At 36.6% G+C, this 17,500-nt stretch overlaps 1 protein-coding gene across 5 annotated transcripts in view; it reads right to left on the bottom strand.

The window, feature by feature from the left end:
- The window catches only part of ZNF638 (zinc finger protein 638), a 97,096-nt gene that overhangs the window by 57,375 nt on the left and 22,221 nt on the right, over positions 1-17,500 (bottom strand). For 4 of the 5 annotated variants that reach the window (XM_036872333.1, XM_036872337.1, XM_036872332.1 and 1 more), the window contains exons 4-8: positions 16,096-16,134; positions 15,043-15,335; positions 13,626-13,900; positions 12,095-12,241; positions 11,048-11,170 (exon numbers count right to left, since the gene is read on the bottom strand). In XM_036872333.1, the coding sequence (XP_036728228.1) occupies positions 11,048-11,170; positions 12,095-12,241; positions 13,626-13,900; positions 15,043-15,335; positions 16,096-16,134 (877 nt within the window). The remainder of the gene's footprint in view (positions 1-11,047; positions 11,171-12,094; positions 12,242-13,625; positions 13,901-15,042; positions 15,336-16,095; positions 16,135-17,500) is intronic. The other variant, XM_036872334.1, reaches the window with a different exon arrangement.

Here is a 17,500-nt window from a genome sequence, read left to right on the forward strand (position 1 = left end):
TACCAAAAGCAGACAAAGACACCACCAAAAAAGAAAATTACAGGCCAATATCTTTGATGAATATAGATGTAAAAATTCTCAACAAAATATTAGGAAACCAAATCCAACAACACATAAAAAAGATCATACACAACAACCAAGTGGGATTCATCCCAGGTTCACAAGGATGGTTCAACATATGCAAATCAATCAATGTAGTACACCACATTAACAAAAGAAAAGTCAAAACCACATGATCATCTCAATAGATGCAGAAAAAGCATTTGAGAAAATTCAACATCCATTCATGATAAAAACTCTTACCGAAGTGGGAATAGAGGGAACATATCTCAACATAATTAAAGCCATTTATGACAAACCCACAGCCAATATAATGCTCAGCAGTGAAAAGCTGAAAGCCTTCCTGCTAAATCTGGAACAAGACAAGGATGCCCACTCTCACTCTCTCTTCAACATCGTATTGGAAGTCCTAGCCACAGCAATCGGACTAGAAAAAGAAATAAAATGTATGTGAATTGGAAGGGAAGAGGTAAAATTGTCACTACATGCAGATGACATGATACTATATATAGAAAACCCTAAGGACTCTACACAAAAACTACTAGATCTAATAAGTGAATTCAGCAAAGTAGCAAGATACAAGATTAACATTCAGAAATCGGTTGCATTCCTTTACACTAACAATGAAATATCAGAAAAGGAATGTAAAAAAACAATACCTTTTTAAAATTGCACACAAAAAATAAAATATCTAGTAATAAACCTGACCAAGGAGGTGAAACACATATGCTAAGAACCATAAAACATTAATAAAGGAAATAAAAGAGGATTCAAAGAAATGGAAAGATACACCATGCTCTTGGAATGGAAGAATTAATACTGTTAAAGTGGCAATACTACCCAAAGCAATCTACAGATTTAATGCAATCCCTATCAAACTGCCCATAACATTTTTCACAGAACTAGAACAAATAATCCAAAGATTTATATGGAACCATAAAAGAGCCAGAATTGCCAGAGCAATCCCGAGGAAAAAAAAGAAAGCAGGAGGCATAACTCTCCCAGACTCAGACAATACTACAAAGCTACAGTAATCAAAACAGTGTGGTACTGGTACAAAAACAGGCATATGGATCAATGGAACAGAATAGAGAGCCCAGAAATAAACCCACACACCTACAGTCAATTAATCTTCAACAAAGGAGGCAAGAATATACAATGGGAAAAAGACAGTGTCTTCAGCAAGTGGTGTTGGGGAAGTTGTACAGCTGCATGTAAATCAATGAAGTTAGAATACACCCTCACACCGCGGACAAAAATAAACTCAAATGGCTTAAAGACTTAAACATAAGACGTGACACCATAAAACTCCTATAAGAGAGCACAGGCAAAACATTCTCTGACATAAGTCATACCAGTGTTTTCTTAGGTCAGTCTCCAAAGGCAACAGAATAAAAACAAAAATAAACAAATGGGACCTAATCAAACTTACAAGCTTTTCCACAGCAAAGGAAACCACAAACAAAATGAAAAGACAACCTACAGAATAGGAGAAAATATTTGCAAATGATTCGACCAACAAGGGCTTCATTTCTAAAATATAGAAACAGTTCATACATCTCAACAACAAAAAAACTAACTGAAAAATGGGCAGAAGACCTAAATAGACATTTCTCCAAAGATGACATACAAATGGCCAATAGGCACATGAAAAGATACTCAACACTGCTAATTATTAGAGAAATGCAAATCAAAACTACAATGAGGTACCACCTCACACCAGTCAGAATGGCCATCATTAAAAAGTCTACAAATAACAAATGCTGGAGAGGGTGTGGAGAAAAGGGAACCTTCCTATACTGTTGGTGGGAATGTAATTTGGTGCAGCCACTGTGGAAAACAGTATGGAGGTTCCTCAGAAAACTAAAAATAGAATTACCATATGATCCAGCACTCCCACTCCTGGGCATATATCCAGATAAAACTGTAATTCAAAAAGATACATGCACCACTTTGTTCATAGCTAACTTCTGAACAACCACTGTCAAAAAAACGCTGGAACCTACCAAGAAAGATACCCGACATTCAGAGACAGAGAAGAAGCCACAACGAGGGGGCAGGAGGGGTGCAATCACGATAAAATCAAATCCCATACCCACTGGGTGGGAGACCCACAAACTGGAATCTAAGCCCCATGTCAGGCTTCCAGCCTGGGGTCCAGCAACAGGAGGAGGAGTCCCCAGAGAAACTGGCTTTGAAGGCCAGCAGGGTTTGATCACAGGAATTCCACAGGGCTGGGGGGAAGCAGAAGAAACTCCACTCTTGGAGGGTGCACACAAAGTCATGTGTACACCAGGACCCAGGGGAAAAAAGCAGTGACTCTATAAAAGACTGGGCCAGACCTACCTGCCTAGTATTAGAGGATCTCCTGCGGAGGCAGGGGGCAGCTGTGGCTCACTTCGGGGACAAAGACTCTGGCAGCAGCAATTCTGGGAAGTACACACTGGCATGAGCCCTCCCAGAGGCTGCCATTAGCTCCACCAAACATCCTGTAGGCTCCAGTGCTGGGTCGCCTCAGGCCAAACAACCAACAGTGCAGAACACAGCCCCACCCATCAGTAGACCAGTCTCCCTGAGCACAGCCCTGCCCAACAGAGAGACAAGACCCAGCTCTACCCAGCTCTACCTACCACTAGGCAGGAACCAGTCCCTCCCATCAGAAACCCTGCACAAACCTCTTAGATAGCCTCATCCACCAGAGGACAGCAGAAGCAAGAACTACAATCCTGCAGCCTGCAGAACGGAAACCGCAATCACAGAAAGTTAGAAAAAATGAGACGGAAGAGGAATATGTCCCAGATAAAGGAACAAGATGAAACCGCAGAAGAACAACTAGATGAAGTGGAGATAGCCAACCTACTAGAAAAAGAATTCAGAATAATGATAGTGAAGATGATCCAAGATCTCAGAAAAAGAATGGAGGCAAGGATCAAGAAGATGCAAGAAATGTTTAACAAAGACCTAGAAGAACTAAAGAACAAACAAACAGAGATGAACAACACAATAACTGAAATGAAAACTACACTAGAAGGAATCAATAGCAGAATAACTGAGGCAGAAGAACGGATAAGTGACCTGGAAGACAGAATGGTGGAATTCACTGCTGCGGAACAGACTAAAGAAAAAAGAATGAAAAGAAATGAAGACAGCCTAAGAGACCTCTGGGACAACATTAAATGCACCAACATTCACATTATAGGGGTCCCAGTAGGAGAAGAGAGAGAGAAAGGACCTGAGAAAATGTTTGAAGAGATCATAGCTGAAAAATTCCCTAACGTGGGAAAGGAAACAGTCACCCAAGTCCAGGAAGCGCAGATAGTCCCAGGCAGGATAAACCCAAGGAGGAAAGCTGAGACAAATAGTAATCAAATGGACAAAAATTAAAGACAAAGAAAAATTATTAAAACAAGGGAAAAGCGACAAATAACATACAAGGGAACACCCATAAGATTATCAGATGATTTCTCTGCAGAAACTCTGCAGGCCAGAAGGGAGTGGCACGATATATTTAAAGTGATGAAAAGGAAGAACCTATAACCAAGAACACTCTACACAGCAAGGCTCTCATTCAGATTTGATGGAGAAATCAAAAGCTTAACAGACAAACAAAAGCTAAGAGAATTCGGCACCGCCAGACCAGCTTTGCAACAAATGCTAAAGGAACTTCTCATGTGGGAAAGAGACCAGCAACTTAAAACAACCTTGTACATATATAGACTGCTATATCAAAACCTCATGGGAACAGCAAACCCAAAAACTACAATAGATACACACACAAAAAAGAAAAAACAACCCAAATCAAAACTAAAGATGATCATCAAAACTAGATACCATTTTTTACATACTGGATTTTAAAACTGCAAATATTAAGATGTCATTGATAATAGAGAAACACTGACTCACATAAATTATCAGACTATAAATTATTAGTTATTTAACAGGCAATCTAATATTTATTACTGTATACCTTAAAACCCAGCAATTCCATGATAGATATCACCTTAAAAACATTATCATAAATGCATTAAGAAAGGCCAGTGAAAGCCATATACAAGGAAGTTAACTAAAGTCCTATTTATAGCAATTTATAGTAAACTAGAAATAACCTAAATAGCAATCCATAAGGAACTGGTGAAAAAACTGTGGTATATTCATAGGAAGTAACACCACATATAACCTTAAAAGAATAAGGAAAATCTATGAGGTACTAACATGGTTTGATCTCCAAATCAAATTAGTGATTGAAAAATGTGTGCTCCAAAGCAGGCATTCTTCAGTAAATAAGAAAATAAGAGGATTAACCAAGATGGCGGAGTAGAAGGACGTGCTCTCACTCCCTCTTGCGAGAGCACCAGAATCACAACTGGCTGCTGGACAATCATCGACAGGAAGACACTGGACTTCACCAAGGAGGATACCCCACGTCCAAGGACAGAGGAGAAGCCACAGTGAGACGGTACGAGGGGCGCAATCAGAGTAAAATCAAATCCCATAACTGCTGGGTGGGTGACTCACAGACTGGCAAACACTTATACCACAGAAGTCCACCCACTGGACTGAACGTTCTGAGCCCCACGTCAGGCTTCCCAACCTGGGGGTCCGGCAACGAGAGGAGGAATTCATAGAGAATCAGACTTTGAAGCCTAGTGGGAATTGATTGCAGGACTTCGACAGGACTGGGGGAAACAGAGACCCCACTCTTGGAGGGCGCACACAAAATAGTGTGTGCATCCGGACCCAGGGGAAGGAGCAGTGACCCTGGGGGAGACTGAACCAGACATACCTGCTGGTGTTGGGGGGTCTCCTGCAGAGGCGGGGGGTGGCTCTGTTTCACCATGGGGACAAGGACACTGGCAGCGGAGGTTCTGGAAGTGCTCCTTGGCGTAAGCCCTCCCAGAGTCTGCCATTAACCCCACCAAAGAGCCCAGGTAGGCTCCAGTGTTGGGTTGCCTCAGGCAAAACAACCAACAGGGAGGGAACCCAGCCCCACCCATCAACAATCAAGTGGATTAAAGTTTTACGGAGCTCTGACCGCCACAGCAACAGTCAGCTCTACCCACCACCAGAGCCTCCCATCAAGCCTCTTAGATAGCCTCAACCACCAGAGGGCAGACAGCAGAAGCAAGAAAAACTACAATCCTGCAGCCTGTGGACCAAAAACCACAGTTACAGAAAGATAGACAAGATGAAAAGGCAGAGGGCTATATACCAGATGAAGGAACAAGAAAAAAACCCAGAAAAACAACTAAATGAAGTGGAGATAGGCAACGTTCCAGAAAAAGAATTCAGAATAATGATAGTGAAGATGATCCAGGACCTCGGAATAAGAATGGATCCAGGACCTCGGAATCAGAATAATGATAGTGAAGATGATCCAGGACCTCGGAATAAGAATGGAGGCAAGATTGAGAAGATGCAAGAAATGATTAACAAAGACCTAGAAGAATTAAAGAACAAACAAACAGAGATGACCAATACAATAACTGAAATGAAAACTACACTAGAAGGAATCAATAGCAGAATAACTGAGGCAGAAGAACGGATAAGTGACCTGGAAGACAGAATGGTGGAATTCACTGCTGCGGAACAGAATAAAGAAAAAAGAATGAAAAGAATTGAAGACAGCCTAAGAGACCTCTGGGACAACATTAAACGCAACAACATTCGCATTATAGGGGTCCCACAAGGAGAAGAGAGAGAGAAAGGACCACAGAAGATATTTGAAGAGATTATAGTTGAAAACTTCCCGAACATGGGAAAGGAATTAGCCACCCAAGTCCAGGAAGCGCAGAGAGTCCCATACAGGATAAACCCAAGGAGAAACACGCCAAGACACATAGTAATCAAAGTGGCAAAAATTAAAGACAAAGAAAAATTATTGAAAGCAGCAAGGGAAAAACAAAAAATAACATACAAGGGAACTCCCATAAGGTGAACAGCTGATTTCTCAGCAGAAACTCTACAAGCCAGAAGGGAGTGGCATGATATACTTAAAGTGATGGAAGGGAAGAACCTACAACCAAGATTACTCTACCCGGCAAGGATCTCATTCAGATTCAATGGAGAAATCAAAAGCTTTACAGACAAGCAAAAGCTAAGAGAATTCAGCACCACCAAACCAGCTCTACAACAAATGTTAAAGGATCTTCTCTAAGTGGGAAACACAAGAGAAGAAAAGGACCTACAAAAACAAACCCAAAACAATTAAGAAAATGGTCATAGGAACATACATATCGATAATTACCTTAAACGTGAATGGATTAAATGCTCCAACCAAAATACACAGGCTTGCTGAATGGATATAAAAACAAGACCCATGTATATGCTGTCTACAAGAGACCCACTTTAGACCTAGGGACACATACAGACTGAAAGTGAGGGGATGGAAAAAGATTTTCCATGCAAATGGAAATCAAAAGAAAGCTGGAGTAGCTATACTCATATCAGATAAAATAGACTTTAAAATAAAGAATGTTACAAGAGACAAGGAAGGACACTACATGATGATCAAGGGATCAATCCAAGAAGAAGATATAACAATTATAAATATATATGCACCCAACATAGGAGCACCTCAATACATAACGCAACTGCTAACAGCTATAAAAGAGGAAACTGACAGTAACACAATAATAGTGGGGGACTTTAACACCTCACTTACACCAATGGACAGATCATCCAAAATGAAAATAAATAAGGAAACAGAAGCTTTAAATGATACAATAGACCAGATAGATTTAATTGATATTTATAGGACATTCCATCCAAAAACAGCAGATTACACGTTCTTCTCAAGTGCGCACGGAACATTCTCCAGGATAGATCACAACTTGGGTCACAAATCAAGCCTCAGTAAATTTAAGAAAATTGAAATCATATCAAGCATCTTTTCTGACCACAACGCTATGAGATTAGAAATGAATTACAGGGAAAAAAACGTAAAAAAGACAAACACATGGAGGCTAAACAATACGTTACTTAATAACCAAGAGATCACTGAAGAAATCAAAGAGGAAATCAAAAAATACCTAGAGACAAATGACAATGAAAACACGACGACCCAAAACCTATGGGATGCAGCAAAAGCAGTTCTAAGAGGGAAGTTTATAGCTTTACAAGCCTACCTCAAGAAACAAGAAAAATCTCAAGTAAACAATCTAACCTTACACCTAAAGAAACTAGAGAAAGAAGAACAAACAAAACCCAAAGTTAGCAGAAGGAAAGAAATCAGAAAGATCAGAGCAGAAATAAATGAAATAGAAACAAAGAAAACAATAGCAAAGATCAATAAAACTAAAAGTTGGTTCTTTGAGAAGATAAACAAAATTGATAAGCCATTAGCCAGACTCATCAAGAAAAAGAGGCAGAGGACTCAAATCAATAAAATCAGGAATGAAAAAGGAGAAGTTACAACAGACACCGCAGAAATACAAAGCATCCTAAGAGACTACTACAAGCAACTTTATGCCAATAAAATGGACAACCTGGAAGAAATGGACAAATTCTTAGAAAGGTATAAACTTCCAAGCCCGAACCAGGAAGAAACAGAAAATATGAACAGACCAATCACAAGTAATGAAATTGAAACTGTGATTAAAAATCTTCCAACAAACAAAAGTCCAGGAACAGATGGCTTCACAGGTGAATTCTATCAAACATTTAGAGAAGAGCTAACACTTATCCTTCTCAAACTCTTACAAAAAATTGCAGAGGAAGGAACACTCCCAAACTCATTCTATGAGGCCACCATCACCCTGATACCAAAACCAGACAAAGACACTACCAAAAAAGAAAATTACAGACCAATATCACTGATGAATATAGATGCAAAAATCCTCAACAAAATACTAGCAAACAGAATCCAACAACACATTAAAAGGATCATACACCACGATCAAGTGGGATTTATGCCAGGGATGCAAGGAGTCTTCAATATACACAAATCAATCAATGTGATACACCATATTAACAAATTGAAGAATAAAAACCATATGATCATCTCAATAGATGCAGAAAAAGCTTTTGACAAAATTCAACGCACATTTATGATAAAAACTCTCCAGAAAGAGGGCATAGAAGGAACCTACCTCAACATAATAAAGGCCATATATGACAAACCCACAGCAAACATCATTCTCAATGGTGAAAAACTGAAAGCATTTCCTCTAAGATCAGAAACAAGACAAGGATGTCCACTCTCACCACTATTATTTAACATAGTTCTGGAAATCCTAGCCATGGCAATCAGAGAAGAAAAAGAAATAAAAGGAATACAAATTGGAAAAGAAGAAGTAAAACTGTCACTGTTTGCGGATGACATGATACTATACATAGAGAATCCTAAAACTGCCACCAGAAAACTGCTAGAGCTAATTAATGAATATGGTAAAGTTGCAGGATACAAAATTAATGCACAGAAATCTCTTGCATTCCTATACACTAATGATGAAAAATCTGAAAGAAATTAAGGAAACACTCCCATTTACCACTGCAACAAAAAGAATAAAATACCTAGGAATAAACCTACCTAGGGAGACAAAAGACCTGTATGCAGAAAACTATAAGACACTGATGAAAGAAATTAAAGATGATACCAACAGATGGAGAGATATACCATGTTCTTGGATTGGAAGATTCAACATTGTGAAAATGACTCTAGTACCCAAAGCAATCTACAGATTCAATGCAATCCCTATCAAATTACCAATGGCATTTTTTACGGAGCTAGAACAAATCATCTTAAAATTTGTATGGAGACACAAAAGACCCCGAATAGCCAAAGCAGTCTTGAGGGAAAAAAAACGGAGCTGGAGGAATCAGACTCCCTGACTTCAGACTATACTATAAAGCTACAGTAATCAAGACAATATGGTACTGGCACAAAAACAGAAACATAGATCAATGGAACAAGATAGAAAGCCCAGAGATAAACCCACGCACTTATGGTCAACTAATCTATGACAAAGGAGGCAAAGATATACAACGGAGAAAAGACAGTCTCTTCAATAAGTGGTGCTGGGAAAACTGGACAGCTACATGTAAAAGAATGAAATTAGAATACTCCCTAACATCATACACAAAAATAAACTCAAAATGGATTAGAGACCTAAATGTAAGACTGGACACTATAAAACTCTTAGAGGAAAACATAGGAAGAACACTCTTTGACATAAATCACAGCAAGATCTTTTTTGATCCACCTCCTAAAGTAATGGAAATAAAAACAAAAATAAACAAATGGGACCTAATGAAACTTCAAAAGCTTTTGCACAGCAAAGGAAACCATAAACAAGACGAAAAGACAACCCTCAGAATGGGAGAAAATATTTGCAAACGGACAAAGGATTAATCTCCAAAATATATAAACAGCTCATTCAGCTCAATATTAAAGAAACAAACACCCCAATCCAAAAATGGGCAGAAGACCTAAATAGACATTTCTCCAAAGAAGACATACAGATGGCCACGAAGCACATGAGATGCTCAACATCACTAATTATTAGAGAAATGCAAGTCAAAACTACAATGAGGTATCACCTCACACCAGTCAGAATGGCCATCATCAGAAAATCTACAAACAACAAATGCTGGAGAGGGTGTGGAGAAAAGGGAACCCTCTTACACTGTTGGTGGGAATGTAAATTGATACAGCCACTATGGAGAACAATATGGAGGTTCCTTAAAAAACTAAAAATAGAATTACCATATGACCCAGCAATCCCACTACTGGGCATATACCCAGAGAAAACCGTAATTCAAAAAGATACATGCACCCGAATGTTCATTTCAGCACTACTTATAATAGCCAGGTCATGGAAGCAACCTAAACGCCCATCAACAGACGAATGGATAAAGAAGTTGTGGTACATGTATACAATGGAATATTACTCAGCCATAAAAAGGAACGAAATTGAGTCATTTGTTGAGACGTGGATGGATCTAGAGACTGTCATACAGAGTGAAGTAAGTCAGAAAGAGAAAAAGAAATATCGTATATTAATGCATGTATGTGGAACCTAGAAAAATGGTACAGATGAGCCGGTTTGCAGGGCAGAAGTTGAGACACAGACGTAGAGAACGGACATATGGACACCAAGGGGGGAAAACTGCGGTGGGGTGGGGGATGGTGGTGTGCTGAATTGGGCGATTGGGATTGACATGTATACACTGATGTGTATAAAATTGATGCCTAATAAGAACCTGCAGTATAAAAAACAAACAAACAAACAAAAAACAACTAATACTAAACTTTCATTGGGTTATTTGTATGGAAATATGTTAATATAAATGTTTCAGACATTACATGAAATTTCTAAAAATCTTATATGTTCTGGTATAATGTTATAAGTCATAATCCTAGTTATTACTTTAAAATGTATATCTCAGAAATAACTAAAAAAAAAAAAAGAAAATAACAAAAAGAACACATATACACAAAGCAAAACTTACTGGATATTTTTAAGTACTTCTATAGACATTATCTATGGATATATAAACTAAAGCAAAGAAAACGATCTACAAGACTAAACTCATAAACGTTGATACTTCTAAGGAAGCAAAAGGCCCAGAAGAATATATACACTATGATTCTGTTTATAGAAACTTCAAAACAGGCAAAACTCAAGTACGGTATTAGAAACCAAGGTGGGGTTACACACTCCCCTCTGCCCCGAAGTAAGTATTCAAAAGAAGTATGCAAGGGGCTTCCAGGACGTTGTCAGTGTTGTAGTTTGTGACTCAGGTAGAGGTTTCACAGACTTCTGCTAATTCTGTTAAGTATTTTCCCCTAGTCTATTGCTTATCATTTAATACTGTTTACAGTGTGATATATATACGTATGTATAAAGAAGTTGCTAAGTTCAATGTATTTGAATTTATACCTAATCTGTGGAGTGAACATTTTTGTTTTATGCCTTTTTCAGTATGTGCCATACTTAAACAAAAAATTAATCAACAATGAATCACGTAAGAACTAAATTCAGTTTACCTGTGACTTTTTCTTTCCTGGAACACATACTTTCACACTTTTCCCATTTATCAGAAGTGGTGTTGTTTCAATGTACTTCATGACTGCAGTAATTGCCTCTTTAAATTCCATTTCCAAGTAAGCCTAAAATGAAATGTATTCCACTTTTAGTCACAAAAATCTACCTTAAATTTCTCTGTATGACCTAATATAATACTTCTTTGTGGAATATAAAACTGAAATTACCTCAAGTCCTGGTTGCTTTCACCTCTTTTTGTTTTGCTAAAGTTTAATTTGATGTTTAGGATGTTTTCACACATGAAATGGACATTTAACCTTATAGAATTTCTATACCATTACCAAGGTAAGAAGGAAGCATGGGTCCATGGCAGGATCATGGAACAATAAGAAATGGGAAGGCAGGGCTCACTGAACAATCGAAGAGAAGGCAGGATCTGGTCTAGCTGCTGTTAAGTCTGACCTTTTTAAGGGTTCTTGCAACAAAGAAAACAATACCAACTATGTTCCGTTGTCTTACCTCACAATTTTTTACGTTCTGCTTAACCTAGGGTTTGTAGTTCTGGTAAACCCTATTATGTGAGTTATAGGAATACAACTCATATGTAAAAAAATACTGTACAGATAAAATCATTTTTTTAATATGACCTTACTGGTGTGCTAAAGCAATGAATGGCAAACTATGGCCTGCCACCTGTTCTTGTAAATAATTTTTTTGAACGCAGCCATGCTCATTCATTTATATATTATCTATGACTGTGTTTGTACAACAACAGAGTTGTAGAGCAGAGTTGAATAGTTGAAATCCTATAACATGCAACGCCTAAAACATTATCTGGCCCTTCACGGAAAAAGTGTGCTCTTCTAAAAAAAAAGTGTGCTGTCTCAAACGATATAAAGCAGTACTTAGGGACCTTGTTCATTCAAATCCAAACATTTACATAACTCAATTAACAATTGTGTATGCAGGAAAAGCAGCTATAAGATCCAACAACAGTCTTTATAAAATAATGACTTTGTATGAATTTTAGAACAGACTAAATGACTCACTTCCTTTCTATATGGAACAATCAGGACATCATTAACTTTTCCAAATGGTTGAAATATTTTTCTAATATCTTCTTCAGTACAGCCATCCTCTGGTAAATCAGATATAAGAAGAACGGGACCATACTGTGAAGACTGATCTTTCCGAAGCTTTTTTTGGGATGAAAGAAAATTAAACCAAATTAAGTGACAAAGTACAGTTATAATAATTCCCACTATAATTTCTTCTACCATTAATCTTAGTCCTTTAAGCAGTCTTTTCAACATATTTTAGCATATTTGAAAAAATTTTAAAGGCCAAAGAAAAGTAGTAAGAAATATGTTTTACATTTTACCACTCAAACCCAACAGTGGTCAGAGTTTATGGGTAACCAATCACAGATGCTCTTTTCTGTTTAGAAGCATTTTGTAACAAACAAGACCTATGAAATGAAATGGTCCAAAACTATTAAAGAGTATTTTTCTATATGAATCTGCATGGCACATCACTAGTGAAGCTGAAATTATAGCTTTACTTACTCTGTGTTCTAATAATTAAAAATGTTATCTAGATGGGCATAATATTTTTAAAGATTTATACTACATACAATTTAAATATACTTTATCAAATTTGCCACCTATGTTAAAAATTGACTCAAAAAGAAAAAACTTTTTAAAAGTTCCACCGCCACCATCTAGAAGTCTAGAAACAAAATGAAAGGACGTTACAGAATAACTAAGCCTCTTCGAGATTAATGCCCTGTACTCAACATTTCTTCCTAATTAATGCTCTTCAAAATCCTGTAATTGCAGGTTGATTACTTTAAGTTTATCCTTCTAAATATAAGCTCTCCGGGGCAGGGAACTGTAGTTGTTGAAAGTTAAGACAATGTTAAGAGCAATGTATACCTAAATACCTGAAGACTTGTTACTATTACAATATAATAAACATTTGAAAATCTGGCCTATCAGGAGTTACTCTGATAGTCTCAGGATGCTTTATATATTATCTGCTATAATAGTAATTTCATTAACATATACAATAAAGCAATACCATCAAAATACACCAATAAGTTAGTACCCAGAAAAGAGACTAGTATTCTACACTGGACAATGAAGTATTTAACTTATGAACTGTACTGCAAAAAGTATAAAACAGATTAAAAATGACCAATTCTCAGCAGAGACTCACTAATAACTTACTAACAAAGATTATAAAACCTCATTAATGCTGCTGATTACATCCATTTCCCCAATCAGGGAGCAAAACTTATCACAAGGATCTGTTTGTGTGGTTAGCCAAAAACACCAAACCGTCAAAATGTTTTCACTTTTGATATATCAAATGCCAAACCTCTAGGATTTGTAATCTACAGGACTTTATTGGACTTTTATTATATTCAGAAGAGAAACCAATAAATATTCCATATCAACATAACAAGTCACGATTTCAAACTTTTGGAAATATGAAAATTAAAAATTCTGAAAACTTTGTTTTCTCTTTGTCATATTAACAAATGTATGCACACACTTCCACTAACAAAGAACTACTGACCTTACGTTGTAGAGAAACAGCTTTATCAGACACCTGTTTACTTTCTGGTGAGGTGTCATCTTCAAGATTCTTTGATTTGTAACGAGTACAATGTCCTATATTTGAATCACTCTTTGTAGAGCTCGTAGATTTAACTGATGGCTTTGCTCCACTGACAGTTTTAAGTTTTTGTGCTGGTGAGTGTCCTTTATCAACTGCTTCAAGATGTTTCTGTTTACTGAATTCTGACCCATGCCCAGACCGTTGTACTACATCTTCTAATGCTTTTTTTCTGTCTGGTAAAAAGGACATAAATACTACTTCAACTGAAAAGAACTTAAGGTAGGAAACATCTCATCACATTATTAAAAAAAAAAGAATCATCTCTCAACTGTCCAAATATTTATCACATTGAGCTATTGTTAGGCCAAACAGGTGGCAAACACACACACACAAAATTATTCTTCTTTAATTCTTCACTCAAAAGTGAAGATATAAAAACAAGAAGATCCCTTATTCAGTGAGCTTCTCTTATACCAGTGGTACTCAAACTTTTGGTTTCAGTATCCCTTTACACTATTAAAAACTGAGGACTCCAAAGAGCTTTTGTTTGTGTTCAATTTATCAATGTTTACCATTTAAGAAACTAAAATAGAATTTTTAAAATATTAATTCATTTAATAATAATAAACTCCTATGTTAATATAAATAATATATTTTTATAAAAAACTTTAATTTCAAAACAAAAATTAGATGAGTAGCACCACTGTATATTTTCCAAATACTTTAATATTGGTCTTAAAAAAAGTCTGAATTCTCGTATCTGCTTCTGCATCCAATCTGCTGGATACATTATTTCAGCTGAAATACTAAAAGAAAAATCCAGCTTCACAAAGACATGTAGTTGGAAAAGGAAAGACCTCACAGACCTTTGCAAAGATCTCAGAAAAAAATTATATAAGAGCTATTTCCAGAAAGGTCACTAAACCAATACAAAGACACAGGTTGAAAATATGAATAATTTTTAAAATGTTTCAAATTAATTCACCGAAGACAAGTCTATAATCAATTACTAAAGCAAACTAAGATGTTTGTATATCCTTGGTTTTTAAGTTTGATGTTGGGTGGATAGATACAGTCTCCCACACTTCTTCTGATACATAATAAAGGGAAGAAGAATGAAATAGGTTGGGATGTGGGTTGGATTTCATATAGAAATTCTAAAATTCAATGAAGTAGAACATTCCATCTCTTAAAAACCTTGAAAGTTTTAAAAAGAGCTGAGCCAAATACCTCAAAATGTCAACATTTAAAAAAACTTCACAGTAGTATATAAGTCACCATTTCAAGCTTAATAGAAATAAAAAATTCAAACAAACAAAAAAACTAAAAAAATTTAGTCAAAATAAGTACTTATTATTCACAACCATAAGTGTACCTGATGATCTCACTGATCTCCTTGATGTCCTTTCGGGGCTAACTGATCGATAGCATTTTGGACTAGCTCTAAATGGATTTCTCATTCGATACGGTGAACGGGATCTGGATCTGTATCTAGGAACGAAACGGTGGCAAATTCTTGGACTTCGACTTCTTGGTCTGTACATATAACGTATTGGGCTTCGGGATCGACGGAATCTGTGACTTGAGCTTGATCTCCTAGAACGTCTAGGACTGGGAGAATGAGATCGTCTTCTTGGAGTTTCGTTTTCTTTTCTATTGCCTTCATTTCTACAAAGTGTAGGAAAAAACCCACAAGATTCATCAATTTAACATAAATTTAAATCTATATTAAATGACAGATTTATCTTCTTAAAAACAGACTATTAACAACGCCAAATTCTGATACCATGTATTTACGTAAAGCAAAAACCTGTTTGACATGATGCAATTCAGCCTTGTAGATGAGTAAGAAACAATCAGAGCAGATGATCACCTCTCTCATTGCTTAGATTCCTCTGTTTTGTTAATTTACAAAAGAATATTATCATCAATTTCTTGCATTTTTCCTATACCACTATTATATCCAATTATGTTTTGAAAGTATTATATTACATGAAGAATTTAGGAAATGACTTACATAAATAAATGTTTTTCAACAATTTTTCCTGAAACATTATGCCATCCACAAATATTTCTTTGACTGTTGTACTTGTATACCTACACATTGAACCGGGAACCCCATTCCCAGCCTTCAAATCTAAGATCCCACAAACATAAAATAATAATAAAAAGTATTAAAGTATAAAGTATTTTCAGAACAGACTTAAAAAAAAAAAAAAAGAAGTTCACAGATGGGAGCTATCACACTTAAACTGGGGTAATTAAAGAAAGATTCATTGAGATGGTTGCATTTGCCTATTGTTTAAAAGTAAAAATGGTCAAAACAGGACTCTATTCAAAACAGTACCTTTAAAAAAAAAAAAAGTACTTGTTTACTTTTAAAAGAAGATCAAATTTCAATAATACCACTATTAAAAAAAATAACTACCTTCTTGATGGGAGGATCTCAGGATTCCAATCGGGATACCTATTTTGAGAATAAACAATATTAATGAACAGTTAAAATAAGATTATAAGGCTCAATCTTTCCCTGCAATGTATCAAGAGGACTGTTCAAAACCAAAGTTAAGGGAATTCCCTGGCGGACCAGTGGTTAGGACTCCGTGCTTCACTGCTAAGGGCACGGGTTCAGTCCCTTGCTGGGGAACTAAGATCCCACAAGCCATGTGGCGCAGCAAATAAATAAATAAATAAATAAAAATTAAAAAATTTTTAAAAACAAAAATTTTTTTTTTAATTTTTAAAAATTTAAAAAATATTTTTAAAAAGATTAAAAAAAGATAAAAAACCAAAGTTAACACAGTGATTTATTAGGCAATTCAGGGAAAAGAAACACATTCCCTATACTTCAAAGGCCTCGATGTTTATTTAGGTAAAACAAGCAGTACACATAAAAGTGTTGAGAGGTATAGAAGAGGTATAAAACACAAGCTTAGGTAGGGGTTAAAGACAGTTCACCCACTTTGCAGAACCCCAGGGGACACCACTCTACAGAATAAGACATAAATAGTGCCCCTTACACTGTACCAATTGCTCCTCAAGAGAGGATCTAGTGGGAGGATTCAGGGGAGAATTCAAAGAAAAAGGTTGCTTTTCAGGGGAACTAAGACCCCACAAGCCATGTGGCGAAAGGTCTTGTTAATAGGCATGGATCAGGTTAGGTTTCATACAGTGGTGATACATAAAAGAAGCACTGGAGGCAAAACATGTGTTCTATTCCAGGAACCTGTATGGCTGCAGCATGTAAGTGACGAAAAGCAATTATGAGGGGGAAAACCTGGAAAGGCAGCTCAGAGACAAACTATGAACGTCCTTGAAATCAGGTTAAGGAGGCTGCACATAAGTAAAAGGCAACAGGGAACAATAAACATTTCTGAAGTGAAGGGAACATAGGAATGTTTTCAGAACAACTGGAAATATCTGGATTACAGAAAAAGATGAGGGCTGGGATATTAAATATCAGGCATCAGCTATACTACTAAGAATGAGTGAGATAAACAGAGAATAGTTTGCGGGGAAAAAAGAGGGCTGAGGACAGAATCTTATGCACACTAACACTTAAGAGTAAAGCAGACAAAGATACACCAATGAAAGAGATTAAGGGTTAATTACAGAAAGAAAAAGTAGGAGGAACAGCAACATCATGGAAGCCTAAAAAAAAGACATCTTTATCCTCATCTTTTCTAGATGCTCTGGACTCTTAAAAGTTAACTGGAAATGGTGATTAAATTAAATCACTGAATCACTGATGTTCAAAAATACAATTTCAGTAACCAAGTGGAGAGCCAGGTAAGGAAATGAAGGCAGCAGACTCAACAAGTCACCTGGCAGGA

Source organism: Balaenoptera musculus, chromosome 13 (genome assembly GCF_009873245.2).
Source record: "Balaenoptera musculus isolate JJ_BM4_2016_0621 chromosome 13, mBalMus1.pri.v3, whole genome shotgun sequence".
NCBI classification, from domain to species: Eukaryota; Metazoa; Chordata; class Mammalia; order Artiodactyla; family Balaenopteridae; genus Balaenoptera; species Balaenoptera musculus.